This window comes from Cetorhinus maximus, chromosome 7 (genome assembly GCF_964194155.1).
Source record: "Cetorhinus maximus chromosome 7, sCetMax3.hap1.1, whole genome shotgun sequence".
In the NCBI taxonomy this organism is placed as follows: Eukaryota; Metazoa; Chordata; class Chondrichthyes; order Lamniformes; family Cetorhinidae; genus Cetorhinus; species Cetorhinus maximus.
In genome coordinates, this window is record NC_135885.1 from 65,605,086 (window position 1) to 65,623,190 (window position 18,105).

At 46.9% G+C, this 18,105-nt stretch overlaps 1 protein-coding gene across 4 annotated transcripts in view; it reads right to left on the minus strand.

Moving 5' to 3' along the window:
* LOC144682849 (neuronal PAS domain-containing protein 2-like) overlaps nucleotides 1-18,105 on the minus strand; it is a 212,620-nt gene that overhangs the window by 33,183 nt on the left and 161,332 nt on the right. For all 4 annotated transcript variants that reach the window (XM_078545639.1, XM_078545641.1, XM_078545642.1 and 1 more), the window contains one exon: nucleotides 14,585-14,731. In XM_078545639.1, coding sequence (XP_078401765.1) covers nucleotides 14,585-14,731 — 147 coding nt within the window. The remainder of the gene's footprint in view (nucleotides 1-14,584; nucleotides 14,732-18,105) is intronic.

Consider the following 18,105-nt stretch of genomic DNA (forward strand, 5'->3'; position numbering starts at 1 on the left):
GTGGCTTCCACTGAAGCCTTTTCCTACTACAATATCAACTTGGCTTACTGGTCATTTCCCTGGGTCTGAAAATCATGGGTAAAGCCCCCACTACAAGGCTTGAGCTCATACTCTATGTGTACAGTTCAAAATAGTTCTGAGGAAGTGCTACACTGGTGGGAATGTTGCCTTTTGGTTGTTGGCGTTGATGAACCAAAAGCCTGCTTCTCTGTTCAAGCGGATGTGAAAAACCCCATGGCACTACTTGAAGGAGAGATTTCCCAGTTAACTGGCTGACATTTATTCTTCAACGCCAAAAAAATCAAATGGTCGTTTATCTTAATGCTAATTGTGAGGCCTTTTTATGAAAATTGAGTGCCATGTTTGCCAACATAACAAACGTTAATACATTTCAAAACTAATTAATTAGCTGTGCAGCTCTTCAGAGCATTCGGAGGCTATGAATGACACCATATTAATGCAAATTGTTTACTTCTACTGTATCACTGAATATAGCGGAAATATTCCATATTTGTTTATACACAGCATAGGAATGAAAGCAGACTTCTTTGGTTCTCATAGAAGTTAGTCAGAGGCACACCTGAATCAAATGCTATCAATTGTGAAAAATGAATTGCTGTTTCCTCCTTCTATGGTTTTGCTGATTGTCTCGAACTTCAAGTTGCTCCTGAGACTAGCTGAGAAAGTTCAAAAATAATTTGAGAACATGAGAAATAGGAGCTAGGGAAGACCATACAACCTGTTGAGCCTGCTCCGTCATTCAATATGATGATGGCTGATCTCACTTTCCCACTCGTTCCATATATCCCTTGATTCCCTGAGAGACCAAACATCTGTCTATAACAGCCTTAAATATATTCAATGTTGGGGTAGAGAATTTCATAGATTCACAACCCTTTGAGTGGAGAAATTTCTCCTCATCTCAGACCTAAATGATTGGCTCCTTATCCTGAAACTGTGGCCCTTGCTCTAGATTCCCCAGTTAGGGGAAAGAACGTCTCATAATCTATCCTGTCAAGCCCCTTCATAATTTTGAATGTTTCAATGAGATCATCTCACATTCTTCAAAACCCCTGAGAATATAGACCTAATTTACTCAGCCTCTCAACATAGGACAAATTTCTCATCCCAGGGACTAATCTAGTAAACCTTCAATGTACTGCCTCCAATGCAAGTATATCCTTCCTTAAATAGGGGGGCCAAAGTTGCACATAGTATTCCAGATATGTTCTCACCAAAGCCCTGTCCAATTGCAGTAAAATTGTAATTGTATCCACCAACATGTGATTTGTTTTCATAATTACTGCATAATGAACCTGCATGCTTAATTTTTCTGTTCCTTGTATGAGTACACCCAAGTCTTTCTAAACATCAACATTTACAAGTTTCAAGCCTTTTAAAAAATATTCTGCTTTTCTATTCTTATGACCAAAGTAAACCTGTCTATATCTCTTTGCAGCCTCTTTGGGTTGTCCTCCCAGCCTGCATTCCCATCTGACATGCCTTCCTCCTTCCTTAATCGAGGTGGTTGACAGGGCCCTCAACCGTGTCCAACCCAACTCCCGCACCGCTGCCCTCACTCATTCCTATCCCTTCCAGAACCATGATAGAGTACCCGTTGTCCTCACTTTTCAGTCCACCAGTCTCTGCATTCAAAGGATCATCCTCCGCCATTTCCGCCAACTCCAGCATGATGCCACTACCAAACACATCTTCCCTCCACCCCCCTGTCGGCATTCTGTAGGGGCAATTCCCTCCAGGACACCCTGGTCCACTCCTCCATCAACCCCAACACCTCAACCCCCTCCAACGGCTCCTTCCCATGCAATCGCAGAAGGTGCAACACCTGCCCCTTTACTTCCCCCCTCCTCATTGTCCAAGGGCCCAAACACTCCTTTCAAGTGAAGCAATGCTTCACTTGCACTTCCCTCAATTTGGTCTACTGCATTCGCTGCTCCCAATGTGGTCTCCTCTACATGGGAGAGACCATATGCAGACTGGGTGACTGCTTTGCGGAACACCTCCAGTCTGTTCGCAAGCATGACCCAGACCTTCCTGTTGCTTACCATTTCAACACACCATCCTGCTCTCATGACCACATGTCCGTCTTGGCCTGCTACAATGTTCCAGTGAAGCTCAACGCAAACTGGAGGAACAGCACCTCATCTTCCGACTAAGGCACTTTACAGCCTTCCAGGCTTAACATTCAGTTCAACAACTTCAGATCATGAACTCTCTCCTCCATCCTCACCCCTTTTTGATCCCCTTTTTCCAAATATTTATTTTTAAAGTTGTATATATATTTTTTCCCACCTATTTCTATTATTATTATTTAAAAAATTTATTTCCATTTGTTGTTTTATCCCCACCTTTTAGCCCTTTTTGATCTTTTCTCTCACACCATCCCCTCCCCCATCCCACCCCCCACTAGGGCCATCTGTAACTTGCTCATCCTGCTTTCTACTCTTAATGTCACCATTAGCACCTCCTTTAGCCAGTATCACTACCATCAACACCCCATGGACCTTTTCTTTATGACATCTTTCACAATCTCTCCTTTGCCTCCACCTACCGCTGGTCTTCTATCCAGCTTCACCTGTCCCACCCCCTTAACAAGTATATATTCCACCCATTTTTATTCTCTTTAGTTCTGAAGAAGAGTCATACAGACTTGAAACATTATCTCTGTCTTTCTCTCCGCTGATGCTGTCAGACCTGCTGAGTTTTTCCAGCAATTTATGTTTTCGTTTACCCTCTGTCTCTTTGGCTAAGTCGTTAATATAGATTCTAAATATCCAAGGCTCGAGATTCTTGTGGCACTCCACTAGTCACAGTCTGCCAACTTGAAAATGCCCCATTTATTCCTACTCTCTGCTTCCTGTCCCACTAACCAATTCTCTATCCATGCAAATATATCAGCTTCAACTCCATGAGCCTTTATCTTGTGCATTAACCCTTTTGAGTGGCATCTTATTGAATGCCCTTTGGAAATCCAAGTAATCTATGTCTACTGGTTTCCCTTTATCCACACTAATAGCTGCACCCTTAAAAAACCGTAATAGATCTGTGAAACAGGATTTCCCTTTCGTAAAGTCATGTTGGCTTGTTCTTGCTTTTCTAAGTGTATTGTTAAGGCTTCCTCAGTCATAAATTCCAGCAATTTCCCAGTGACTGATGTCATGCCAACTGGGCTGCAGTTCCCTGTTTTCTCTCTCCCTCCTGTCTTGAATAGTCGTGTTACATTTGCTAACTTCCAATCTGCTGGGACGAGGTTTCCAAAAGCAAATTAAAATCAAATAATAACTTTATTTTGTGATTAATAACATGTCCCTGCTCATGTGACAGAATCACTTGAAGGGACGTGTTTCATAACATTTATAAAATTTTTAATATTTTGTTTGAAATCAGTTCATCTCTCTGCCTCAGGGAGATTATGTAGTGCGCACTCGTGCGCATGTGCGAAGGTCGCACTTGCCCGGCTTGCACTCCTCTCCCTGCCTGCACAGGCAGCGCTGAGCGCTGCTGCTTGTGTTTCATGCTGAGCAGGTCTTAATTGGCCCACCAATGTGAAATTGCTTTCTGGGCCCGATCACGGGCGGCGGTCCAGCTGTTCTCCAAGGTCTGAAATTTCATTGGGATCCTTGACTAGCTTTTGGCTAAGTGATCCTCCAAGCTCTCTTCAACTCAGTTCAAAATCAGGCCTCACTGCATTTGTGCATTGTGTGTCTCCAATGCAGAAAACCCCCTGATTTCTGATAGCCTTTTTGCTTCTGGTCTACAGCTGCTTTTCAGCTCTTAGCAGACTCTTTCTTTCTCTGCATGCTTACACCCACCGACTTGGGCGCTTTTAGGTCTAACTCCAAAGACATTTTGGAAAAATCCCACAGACAACTTCCTGGAATTTCAGCCAAGGCTCCACCCTGAATTATCTCCATGACAACAGAGGTTAGTTGAGATGTTCAATAGAATTTTAGATTAATTAAATTTTAGCTTCAAAATTAAACCTATAGACCCTGAAATCTGCATGAATAATTTAAATGTCTAATGAAGTCGGAGTAATTCGTCTCAGGCTTACTTTTTGCAATCCCTCCCCACCCCCCCAGTTTAAAAGGCGGCCACTTGCCATTTTTATGCCTTTCAACCTCTGACCTCATAAGTACACATGGGACTGAATCTTCTGGTTGGTGGGAGGGGCAGACCGGGAGTGGGCGGGGGCGTGGGTGGGCACAGACCCAATCGTTGCCCGAGATCAGGTCCACGCCGCCATTTTACGTGGGCGGGCCAATTAAGGCCTGCCCAGCGTAATACGCGACTCCTGAGGATAGCGGGAGTGGGCGGGCGGCGGCGGGAGTGCACTGTCCGCTGAGTCCAATGGCGAACCGGCGGCCTGTTTATATGAAGCACTGGCAGCCTTTGCAAGGCTGCTCACAATGTCAAGAGGAAGGGGTCACCAGAGGGCTTCTGGTGAGCAGGCCAGTCTGGAGGGTAGGCCCAGCAGAGCAGGCCAGTCCGGAGGGTAGGCCCAGCAGAGCAGGCCAGGCTGGAGCGTAGGGCCAGTGTGCTCCTCGTTTTTCGGATGACTGCCTTGCTGCCCTCTTCAAGGAGGTGGCAGCATGGCAGGAGGTGCTGGTTCCCCAGGATGGGAGGAGGGGCCCCCCCCACATGACGAAACGTGCCTGGGAGGAGGTGGCGGAGGTGGCGAGCTCCCGCGATGTGGTGCGGCGTACCTGGATCCAGTGTCGCAAGGGCTTCAATGACTTGTTGCGCTCTGGCAGGGTGAGTACCATGTTGGCATTGGTCATTTAACCCAGCAGGTTGGCTTACCCCCCTGCTGTCCCCCCATCTCCCACCCCCCAAGTCTGAGTGTAGTGACTGCATTGAATCATTGACGGCATTTGTCCTTTGCTGGGTGGGCCAGCAGATATTGCCCATGCTGAGGTCAGCCTGAGAGGGTGATGAAGAGATGTGTTTTGCCCCCGCAGCATGTGTTACACTGAGGGGCAACCTGGAGGAGCTGCACTTAGGCGCTGTGCTGGAACTGCAGGACATGTCCAAGTCAGGGTGATGACATGCTGGGGGGGGAGCTTCAAGATGGCATGGCACCGAACCATCTGCTGCCCTCTGCGCTCCACGTGCTTGTGCTTCCTTGCTATGGAAGGATATACCATGTGGTGCCTAAGGTGATCCAGGCAGCATGTGTCCGGAGGGGGAGGGGCTGGGGAACAGGCCTAGTATCTTTGTGAGAGTGTTTGGCAGCAGCCCTGATATGTCCCACTCTGGTTGGGGTGGGCCGTGCGCGAAGAGAGTCCATGTGCAATTTGCACTAAGCAATGCTCATCTCTCATTTTCAGAAGAATACTCATAACGCGGCAGAGTGTGTGAGGACTGGCGGCGGCCAGGCACAGTTAGCCATTCTCAGCCAGTTTGAGCAGGAGGCCCTGGATCTGGAGAGGTGCCATGTGCCCAGGTCCACTGGTGTTGGTAAGGCTGGGGTGCCACGGGCAGGTATGAATGCCCAACAGTGAGGTCAGCATTGTTCTCCCAACAGCCATAGCAATGCTGAATGTTAATTGATTAAATTTTGCAACATGGCTTGAGCATTGCTAATGGAAGGATGAGCGCATAATGATCTGGGGGACAGGGATGCACTTTGACATTGTCTCCACGTTAACTGACCCACGGTCCTTGTTCTTCCTTTCAGCATCATCAGAGCAGGGCTGTGAGGAGGCGCAGCAGAGGCCCCCTCTCACACCTGAGGGGCCTGAAGTCTCACCAGCATCACACCATTTCCACGAGGCAGGCACCAGGGCAGTTACTAGCACCTCGGTGGGAACTCAAACAATGGCTAGTGTCCCAGGGCACAGCGGTGAGGGCACTTCACAGTCGCTGGAGGAGCTGGCAGAGACAGAGAATGCCCATGGCACCAGCAGTCGGAGGACTGCAGGGGACCAGGCACATGCTCAGTCGGTGCCTGATGATGTGCCTCTGGAGTCGTCCGTGACACAGCAGGTGCATGAAATGCGGCTGGGTGTGCGGGAGCATCTGGGGGAGATACATGAGGCTATGCTTGGCTTGGTCTCCATGATGGAGGAGTCTATGCGGACAATCGCCGAAGCAATGAGCCACATGTCCGAGCGCCATGCGTCCTCCATGGAGAGAGTGGCGACTCTTGTGGAGAGGCTACTACAGGAGACCCATCAGAGCTTCCTGGGGATGCGCTGTGACCAGCAAGCGCTCATACCATCGTTGACCTCAGCTGGTCAGTGCCAGTGTGGGAGGTGGTCTGGGTATCAACTTCCCCAGCTTGGTGCCCATCCATCCATGGTGAGCAGGGAGGTCTGAAGCGTCCTCACATTGGTGCAGCAGCTGCCTGGCGTCTCTGTGGTCACCACTCAGGGCGCTCTGGATGAGGGTGGCAGCTCCTCCCCCCCTCTCCCAATGTCCGCAGCATCTGGTGAGGCTGCGACAACTGGGGAGATGCCAGCTGTGGAACTGGCAGCTCCCTCCGAGGTGGGGCCAGCACTGGCTCCACGGCCAGAGGACGACCGCCAAGGTCATCGAGGCCAACAGGACAGCAGGGTCAGCAGGCTGTCTCAGATGCCACTCTGAGCGATGGGGCAACACCAAGACGTAGCACCCGGAAATGAAAACATAAGGCACCTTAGGCATACCATGGGTTTTTCACTGGTGCTTTTGTGTTGACCCGAGATGAGGTCCTTTTGATTTGTTTTGATTTGTAACACTATTGTCTTTTTTTCGGAATAAGTTGGTTTGCTTGACATATTAAATTCAGACATGTCACCATCGCCCTTGTGGAGCCGTGGCTCCTATTGTAGCGCTGCTCAGCTTCTGTTCTTGGGTGGTGGAGAGGTGTCATGAGCCACCTTCTGAGGGGATAGCCCTTGTCACCCAGCAGCCATCCATCCAGCCGGGCTGGAACACTGAAGAGCCTTGGCACCTGGGAGTGTCTGAGGATGTAGGCGTCGTGGGAGCTGCCTGGGTACCTTGCACAGACTTGCAGAATCTGCATCCTGTGATCACACACTATCTGCACGTTCATGGAGTGGAAGCCCTTCCTGTTGACGAAGGCACCGGGCTCACCTGCTGGCACCTTTGATGGCCACATGTGTGCAGTCTATTGCACTCTGGACGCGGGGGAAGCCAGCAATGGCCGCGAAGCCTCTGGCTCGCTGTGCCTGGCTTGCCTGGTCCCAACGGTAGTGGATGTACGTCAATGCACGCCTGAACAGAGCGACTGTAACCTGCTTGACACAAGTGTGGACAGCTGATTGGGAGACATCGCAAAGATCACCCTGGAAAGAGCCGGAGGCATAGAGTTGAGGGCAGTTGTGACCTTCAGAGCCATTGGTCCACCCACCAAAGTTAGCGGAGATCTCAGCCCCTACCATCTGACAGATATAGCTGACTGTCTCCCTTGAGAGATGGAGCCTCCTTCAGCACTGCATCTCAGACATATTGAGGTAGCGGCTTTGCTGCCTGTATACCTGGCAGCAGGATAGTGGTGTCTTCTGCGGCCCTTTCCGCCTTGGACTACCTCTTGGCCCTGCGCCCCTTGTGCCTGCGCCTGACCTCCCAAAGGTGGCTCCCCTGGAGGCTGAATGTGGACTCCTGGCCTCCTCCCCCTTCTAGCCCTCCCTTCTTCCTCAGAGGAGCTGCCTCCAGTGGACAGTTCAGCTCCCATTCCCAGGCTAAGGGAAGGCTTCCTGAAACCTGCAGACCCAGAAAAGATTACTCACTGCCGATTAAGAGTCTGAAGATTAAGAGTCCAGAAAAAGCAGCTGGTATGTGTTTTGAAGTACTGCAGATCACACAGGCAAGTTTCAAAAACTTTCAAAAATAAATACTTGACTGTGCACATTCACGACCCCAGTGAGCCCTCTTATCCCGTCCATGGATGAGGTTTATACAAATGTGTCCTACCTGCCTACCCATTGTGCCCATGCGCCGACCCAAAGATTGGACGGGCACCGAAAAATTGGCGTCGATTGGTGAGCCAAGGGCCTTAAATGGCCTGTTAATTAATGGCGGGTGCGCGTCGGACATCATCGTGTGCCCACCCAGTGAAATATCGCGATGGCACGTGGTGATGTTGGGACACTTGCCCGACATCGCCGCGCGTTATTTTACGTGCGGGCGTGAGGGCCTGCCCCTGCATGCCAATGGGAAAATTCTGCCCATGGAATCCTTTGCCATTACGTGAGGTGTTCTGGCATTTCCTACAATCCAGCATTTTAATTACCCTGCCATTACAAATTTAATCTTTCCAAAACGAAAAATTACCTCTAAAATATTGATATGAACCATGAACTAGATGATTATGACACAACCTAGACATGTGCACAAGTCGAGAAGTTGGGTGTAATAAACTTGGAATGCAGGATTAGTTTCTTGTAAGAAACAGTAAACTTTATTTACAGACTCCTGATGAGGCTACATGCTTGTTCCAAGACCAAAGCTAAAAACCTCTGCCCCTAAGATTCCCTGCGCTTAGGGCTGATTCATCTGTACAGTCACATGATCCACATAACAGTAAGAAATTGTTTAACTTAAAATTATTACATTCCTCCCCCTTTAATTTTGTTTTACCCTCTTATTTATTACAAAAACATCTCAATATATTATATACAATTATATACAGTTCGTGCCATTATAAATTTAGTCTTTAAGGAGGTTTTCGGATGCGGGTAGAGCGAACTGGAGATTCTTCTATTGGATTGACTTGCACAGGAACTGCAGCATCAGGGACATCCTTAGACAATGGCAGTTCAGAATTATTTACTTCAACAGAGGCATCAGGTATGTCTATTCTTTTTCGATCTGGCACCTCAGGGGTCGAAGTTCCGGCTTCGATTTCCAGTGGATTAAACAGCTGTTGGAGGGTTTCTCGACTTCTGAGATGATGCACATGTTTCCTAACAAACCTGTTTTCCACTTCTACTTGATAAGATAAAGGTCCTGTTTCAGAAATGATTGTACCAGGGACCCATCTCGGTCCAGTCGTAAAGTTTCATACAAAAACTGTCTCCCCTACAGTAAACTCTTGACCTTTACTGTGAATGTCATAATTCACTTTCTGACTACTCTGGTTTCTCCCCACCTTCCCCTCTAAATTAGGGAATACTAGACTCAATCTTCTATAAAGTCGGTGCTTCATTAACAATTCTGAAGGTGTTAAACCAGTGGTCACATGAGCAGTTGTGCAATAGCTGAACAGAAATCTTGAAATTCGTGTTTCCAACATTCCCTCTGATAGTTTCTTCGTGCCTGTTTTAAAGGTTTGTACTGCTCTTTCTGCTAACCCATTGGACGAGGGATGATACGGTGCTGTTCTGACATGTTTAACCTATTTAGGTTCACATGTCTTTGGAATTCAGTGCTAGTGAAAGCCGTACCATTATCTGACACAATAACTTCAGGTAAACCATAAACTCTGAAACTCTGGAGCAGTTTTTCAATGGTTGCACACGATGTAGGTAATCTCACTTCAAACACTTCGATCCGCTTTGAATGTGTGTTGATAATCACCAGAAACATGGTACCTAGAAACGGACTTACATAGTCTATATGTAGTCTAACCCAGGGTCGACCAGGTCACTCCCACAGATGCAGTGGGGCTGAAACAGGCAACTTCTGCTGTTGCTGGCACTATAGACAGTGTATCACCATATTTCTATATCACTGTCTATACCTGGCCACCAGATATAACTTTATGTGAGCACCGACATTTTCAAAATACCAGGATGTGCACTATGAAGTTCTTCCAATAATGGTTCTCTTCCTTGCACAGGGAAAACGACTCCTGCTCCCCATAACAAGATACCATCTTGACAACACAATTCAGATCTACGTACAAAGAATGGTTTTAATTCTTCATGGACTTGTGCATTTGACCATTCTTGTAATACATGTTCACGGACTCATGCTAAAGTTGGATCCTGATTTGTACAATTCTTTATCTGTCTCGCACAGACTGGTGAGGAGTTCAGGAAATTCAATGCAAGTACTACTTCTTGAGGTACTGGAACATATGTAATACTGTCTGGCAAAGGGAGACAACTGAGGGCATCTGCATTTGCTATCTGCGCACCCAGACGGTGCATAAAAGTGTATTCGTATGCCAACAAAATTAAAGCTCATCTTTGAATTCTAGCAGAGGTTATCAGTGAGGCTGCCTTATCTTCACTAAAGAACCCTAATAGTGATTTGTGATCTGACACTATGATGAAGTGTTGACCATGCAAATATCGATGGAAATTTTTTACTCCAAATAAGATTGATAAGCCCTCTTTTTCAATTTGTGAGTATCCTTTCTCGGTTGCAGATACATATCCTATCAGTCTTTCAAATCCATCCTCCATCTTGTGTGACAATACTACTTCTATTCCATAGAGAGATGCATCACAAGTGAGTATCAATTCCTTAGACGGGTCATAGTGCACTATTCGACAAGTATAAAAGCTTCTTAACTCTTGTGAAAGCTTCCTCTTGCTGTGCCTTCCAGGACCATTTGTGGTTCTTCTTCAATAATAAGTGTAAAGGGGCTAACACTGTTGATAGATTAGGCAACAATTAACCATAATAGTTTACCATGCCCAAAAAAGACTTGTTGGTAGGAGAGGGCACTTGCTTGATTGCCCTGACTTTCTCCTCTAATGGATGCAACACTTGGGCATCCACTCGATGACTCAAATGCGTAACTTACTTTGCTTGGAAAGTGCACTTTTCTCCTTTTAAACGAATGCCAGCCTCTATAAACCTCTTCAGAACCTCTTCCACGTTGGCCACATGTTCTGCTTCTGTGGATCCTGTGATTAGGACGTCGTCCAGGTACGCTATGGGCAGGATTTTTAGGCGCGATCAGCGGGCCCGGGAACGGCCGGGGAACAGACCGCAATTTCACGCTAGTAGGCCCATTAATGGCCAGCCTGCCAACCACAACGTTGGACGGGCAGTGAAAAATCCCAGTAATTGCGCAGTAAATGGGCTTAATAGCCCCCTTAATTGTTGGCGGGTGTGCTTCCAAGTTTTGAGCTTCTGCCGACCGAAATATTGTGCAAGTGTGCAATGATGTTGGGATGCTCGCCCAGCGTCATCATTTTGCGCTCGAGTGGGTCGGGCACCTGCCTGCTCAGCAAAAAATTCTGGCCTATAACTCGGGGGAGTCCTTGTAGTAAGCTTTCCATGGTTCTTTGGAAAATCGCATCGGCAGAAGACACATCTTAAGGTAGGCGTGTATATTGGTACAGGCCCTTGTGTGTGTTTATGGTGACATAACTTCTTGATGTGTTGTCTAGCTCGAGCTGTTGATACACATGACTCATGTCCAGTTTAGTGTTGAACCTTCCTCCTGCGAGTTTAGCATACAGATCTTCAATCTTTGATATTGAGTATTTGCCTAATTTTGCAGTCTTGTTCACCATTATAATCTCTGCAGATGTGAAAGGTTTGGTCCGGTTTCATCACAGGGACCATGGGAGCTGTCCATTCTGAAAATTGGACTGGCTGTATTATTCCTAACTTCTCCAAATGACATAATGCCACATCTACCTTTTCTCTTAGACTATAAGGCACAGGTCTTGCCTTAAAAAACTGAGTTGTCGCTTCAGAGTCCATGTATATTTTAGCTTGTAGACCTTTGATTTTCCCCCAACTCATCTCGGAATGCTCTGTCATATTTTTTCAGCAACTCTGGAATTTTTCCTGTCCTGACCTGAAAAATTTCTGACCAGTTTAGTTTGATTTCTTTCAATCAATCATGGCCAGAAGGCTAGGTTCCTCTCCTGTTACCACAATTATTGGCAGCTCAACTGTCTGTTGTCTGTATGATACAGGTACAGTGGTGATGCCATTCCTCTGTATTGCTTCTCCTGCATATGTTTTTAACTGAGCAGCGGCTTTTTCCAAACTCAATAGCTGGGTACCTTCTCTGAGGTATTTAAAGATGTGTTCTCCCACCGCTGTGGTCGATGCTCCTGTGTCAACGTACATGAGCAGATGCTTTCCATTTACTTGAAGTGTAATAGTGATTGGTTCACTTTTCCTGGCCTTCAGATTGTGTAGGGAATAAACATCAGCCTCAGTAACTTCTGGCTCATCTATATTGTGCACTTCATTTAACTTGACCTGATGACTGGATGGCTTCCTTGATCTAGCCTCGCACTGTTTAACAACATGCCGTTTTTTGTGGCAGCATGGCATTCTGCCTCTTTAAATCTACAGATTTCCCCCACAACGGTAACACTTTAACTTCTGGATTACTGGTGAGTTGCTTTTATTTGTCTAGTGGTGGGGACCATGTCCTGTTTCGCGATAGCCTCCCTGGTCTTCACGCCACGCCCGTGGCCAGTTCTGGCGCCATGTTTCACACTCTGTAAAGCCTGCGAGTCCCTCCATTGCTCACGCTATCTCCATGGCACGCTTCAGGCCTATCTCAACTTCTGCAAGCAAACGGTGCTGAATGGCGTCATCATTTATGCCACAAACCAAATGATCTCACAACATGCCGTTTAAAGTATCACCGAAGTCACAGTGCTCCGTTAACTGTATTAACTTCGTGATGTACGTTGCGAACGACTCACTGGGGACCCTTGCTTGAGAGCTAAACCTGAATTTTTACATGATCACTAAGTGTTTAGGCTGAAAATGTTCTTTCACGAGGTCTACTAACTTGGTGAAGGATCTGGAATTTGGCGTGTTCGGAGCCGTCAAACTACAGATTAGGTTATATGTTTTGCTCCCACAGACACTTAGGAGAATTGCCTTCTGGTTCTCCTCTGCCGTTATTTCGTTAGCTACAAAGTAGAAACCTAATTGCTCAATGTATTGACTCTTGTCCTCGGCGGATGAGTGATATGGGTCAATTCTGCCAAAGAGAGGCATTGCTGGTGAGTATACTTTTTTTCGCCCTTCCCTTAAAATATCAGAATACTCACAGTCACGAGGCGAGGTGCTGTGTCGACACTATATATCCTCGTCGCCAATTGTAATAAACTTGGAATGCAGGAATAGTTTCTTATAAGAAACAGTAAACTTTATTTACAGACTCCTGATGAGGCTATATGCTTGTTCCAAGATCAAGGCTAAATAGCTCCGCCCCTAAGAATCCCTATGCTTAGGGCTGATTCGTCTGTACAGTCACATGATCCCCATAACAGTAAGAAATGGTTTAACTTACAATTATTACATTGGGCTTGAACCCACCACTTTCTATATCAGAGGCAGCAATCCAAATGATATAAATGCTTTGAGTGGTCTACAGATGTGTTTAAACCTTACTGTTTAATTTTTCCTACACCATCACTAGTTTAGTTACAGTTTATTTTATCTGATAGGTCAGTGACTAGTTAGTTTTGTTCCCAGGAACAGTGCATCACAGTTTTAATCTTCATACATGGTTTTATCATCAATAAAACTTAAGGTCTGACTGGTGTGTTGCTGTAATTTATTGCAACCATCCTGAGTGTGACTTTTAGATTGCTTTCAATACACCACAATTTATGGTACCTAACCTTTACCCATAGAAACACAACAACACCAGTTTATCTGAGGCCCCAGCAATAAACCTGTATTCCTGTAGCAAGATGTTTCAAGGTCCAACTCTCAGAAATTCAGGATCTGCTTTCTAACATTCCATTTGGAGTTCTTGTACAGTAGTTTTCAGTCTTTCTTGAGGAGAATTTTTCCTATGTCGGGCAGGCTGGGCGGGAGCGGGCAGGGGTGGAGCTGATCGCTGCCCTCGATCACCTGCGTGCCGCCATTTTGCGCAGGCAGGCCAATTGAGGCTTGCCCAGCATAACGTGCGGCTGGTAGCACTACCTGTGCGGGTGGGGGGAGGGGGTAGAATGCGTGCAAAAGGGAGCAGCAACCTTCCTGAGGCACAGAGCTGCCTCGGGGAGATTGAATGGTTGTGAAAACCTTTTGAAAAATCAAGTGAAAATTTATTTAAACATGTCCCCTCATGTGACAGGGTCACATGTGCTGGGACATGTTTGTGAAGTAAGTAAAATTTATTTATTCATTTTATTAAACTTTCAGGAAACCTTATCCCGCCCGTGGATGAGGTTTCCTGGAAATCGCGAAGGCCACTTGGGCTCTTCGCCTGCCCGTCAACCTTAAGGTTGGATAGGCAGCGTTGTTAACAAGTTAAATTACTTTTTTAATGGTCTTAATAGGCTGTTGACAGTTCGGTGGGCACGCAGCTGCCTAACGAAATATCTAAATGACATGCGATGATGTCGGGACAAACGCCTGGTGTCATCGCGCGTCATTTTACACGTCCAGCTCACCTCCGCACGCCGACCGGATGATTCAGCCTCTTAATTTCAACAGAAATAGGGTGGCAAAGCACCTGAGAAAGTTCCTACCCACTTCATTGGGAAACTACTCTGTTCTGATGTTCAAGTAGTTACTAATATTATTTTACTTTCTTTTCCAAAATGTGGTCAAAAAATGGATCTTGAAGTAGGAATGGGCTGAATACATTTTGGAACATAAAATTAAACGCTGATTCATCCCATCTATTGTGTAAACCAGTACGTTTCAAGCATTTGTTGTACATTCTCACCTGTAAATTCGAGTCATCCACCATGCACAGTTGCTCCTGGATTTTTTGTAGTTCTTCTTGCTGCCATGTGATGTTTGCTTGGAGAATGCGTGTACGTTGCTCAAGCTGGTCCTTGAGAGACTGAATCATGTCCAACTGTGCTGGGAACTGGTATGTAGGACAATACAGATATTTTTTTTAAATGCTCAACATTAAATTTGATATATGTGGGCAGTCATGTCTAAATGTAATTCTCAATCTAAATATAGTAATGGGGCAATCATCTATTTGAATCAGAATTTTGGTTCAGAAATATTCATACTTTACTATCATTTTCTCCCACTAGGGAGTTGTTTAAAGACAACGACAAGAAATGGGGCCGGATTTTCCTTTTGGATTCAGGAAGCCAACTTCAGGACCATTTCTGGTTCCTGATCCCACACCTCAGAGGATGCGGTGGGGGAGGGAAGCAGTCACAATCCCTGATTTTAACAGAGGTGGACTGTGAATTGGTTGGAAGGTGGATTGGGTGGCCAATCAGTGGCTACGAAGGTGGGAATGGAGGCGGCACTGATCAAATGCGGGTCCAGATTATGCCATTACTGTGACTGCCATTTTAATTTCAAGGGTGCAAGCATGTGGGCACCAGGGATTCCAGAAGAGAGGCAGAGGGCTGGCACGCATGGCAGGGCTGCCCTGCGCTTTGCAGACACAGTTAGGGAGAGGGAGGAAGTCCTTTTTTCAGAGGGTAATAGGAGAAGGTCACCCTCCCAAACCAAGCAGGCATGAATAGAGGTTGCTGGGAACATGAGCAGATGAAATATGGTTGTTGTAATATGCCTTTAAAGATTGCAGCATGACATCACTAGAAGAAAATGTGTCATATGATCCAGTTGTAATTTCACTTTTACTTTTGAGCAGGCACACACACAGACACAGCTCTGCTGCTGATGTGTCTTCAAGCTTTATACTTCTGTATATATGTTCCCATGTGCTTAGTCTAAATGAATGAACCCACAATGTGTTTACCCAGTCCCTTATGAGTGATTGGTGCCCTTATATCATTATGACACACACAACAATGGTCACGATGAATTGCGTCTAGTGCAGGAAAAGGTTCAATGATCTCAGACAAGGTGAATGCAGTGTAAGACACTCACGAGAGGCCTCTGGGTATTCAATCTCCAGAAGACACACCGGCTGAGGAGCCTGAGGCTGAATGTTGCTCCTGAACATGGCAGGAGTGTGTGCCTAGTCTACTCACTGATCCCTCAGCAGGACTCAGGCCATAGCGCAATTGAGGACCTGCCAGCACTGAAACATGCAGCTTCTTGTGTCAACAGGCCGATAGCATTGGTCATGGAGGCCAGCAGTACCTTAACTCTTACGCTTTTGTCCTTCTAGGAGAAAAGGACACATAATGCCTGAGAAAGGACACAGACCTGAGGAGAAGCGCCCAACCTACACATCTGATTGCCATGGAGATTGCCAGAGTGGTTAACCATGAGCCAGTCAAAGAAGGCAAGATGGGCATCCCCGGTGAAGAGATAGTGCAATGAGTAGATAAAAGGGGTCCAGTGCACTCCACCCCATCCAAAAGCATGCCAAAGACTCAGCTGCACTGGTAAGCCTCAACAGAGGCTTTTACTCTCCAAGGCTAGTTCTCATGATTTCTTCTTGTGTCTCCTACAGGTTCTGACGTGGAAGGGGAAGGACGGATTCCTGTGTTTTCACTGGGGCAAGTGCTGCCAGAAGAGTCCTCAGACCAAGCACTGTCATATGTTCCAAGCGTGCCCTGCACCAGCTCAGATACAGTCACCTCTATGGGTCCTCACATGCATATAGATAGGGTGGCTGGCACTAGGTGATGAGAACATCAGGAGTGAACAAAAGGAGATAAGAGGGGCAGAGGCAGCTGAGAACAGTTTCCTCTGAATGATGGAGGACAGGCACAGCCCTGCACAGCTGGGCATAGGTACAGGGCCACGGGAGTCACAAGAAAGGAGACTGCACTTAAATCAGCAGCAACAGATGTGCTCCCACATGTCAGAGTTCCCTGAGACAGTGCATGGCCATAGGCTGAGAATGGAGGATTTCATTCAGCTCATGTGCACCACTCTGGCTTAGGGTTTTGAATGCATGAATTCTTCCACTGAGAGAGTGGCCAACCTTTTGTAGGGTCATATGTGGCAGAACTCAGAGTGCATGCAGGAACTGTGCACTGATGTTCACAGAATGCCTGGAATGCTCCGTAGAATGGACCAGTCAATGGTGCTGGTGGCATAGGGATTTTTGTAGGAGATGCCAGTTGCGTGCCAACTGATGGCCCCCTCCAGCCATTTGGAGAGCCAGCCAAGGGCTGAGTCAGTCACCAAGAAGGATGAGGGTACCACCCCCTCAGAAAATGGCATAATCATCATCATCATCATCATCCTCTTGGTTCCTCTGACTGAGGGATCATCTGTGCAGAGGCTGCCCTGCATTGACACTAGTGCAGCAGCCTCTGAGAAATCCCCAATGACACTTGCACGGTGAGGGTGATTGCTGCACCATGTGCAGCTCAGCCGCCAGCAGAGACAAGTCAGCAGGGTGCCTCCGCCTCGCCTGAGGCCACAAGGGAAGTGGCCGAGAGCAGAGGCCACCACGTTGGGTAGAGGACTGAGTGGTTCACTGGGGTTTGTTTTACCTGTAAATAAACACTTCTCATGTTTTTCAACATCATGTAAATACTGACACATGACGCCAGAAATGTGAGTTACCATTTTTAATGTTGAGACAGGAGAAGGGGGATGAAGTGGTGAAGTCAAGCAAGGGTCCTTGGAGGGGACCTGTGAAACCTCTGGGCAAATGTGCATCTCTTATTGGTGGTAAGAGTGGATCTATTCTAGGCTGCATCTTCAATGGAAGTGCTCTGACAGGCAGCTCAAAGTGAGTTCCAGACCATGCCATCCTCCTGGGTCAGAGGGGCCCAGGTGAAATGTGCCTCGTTCTGAAGAGCCCTGATGTTTACGGCATCCTGGTGGGATCCTCGAGTCCTGTGTTGGGCCTGGCCTCCTCCTTGTGCAGCAAACTCTGTGTTCTGTATCTTCCACCCCCATCCTCTTAAGAACATACGAACATAATAAATAGGAGCAGGAATAGGTCATTCAGCCTTTCAAGCCCGCTCTGCCATTCAATGAGATCATGGCTGACATTCTACTTCAACACCATTTTCCTTCACTATCCCTGTATCCCTTGATGTTTTTAATATGTAGAGGTCTATCAATCTCTGTCTTGAACATACTCAATGACTGAGCCTCCATAGCCGCCTGGGGCAGAGGATTCCAAAGATTCTCCACCTTCTGAGTGAAGAAATTCCGCCTCATCTCAGTCTTAAATGGACTGCTCCTTATTCTGAGACTGTATCTCTGGCTCTTCCTCCTCCTTTTACACATCCTGCTCTTCCTCTTCCTCTGATGAGTTGTGTCAATCCAGTTCCTTGCCCTCTTCAAGGTTATGGAGAACATAGCAGACCACAACAATGCGTGAGATCCTTGCAAGAG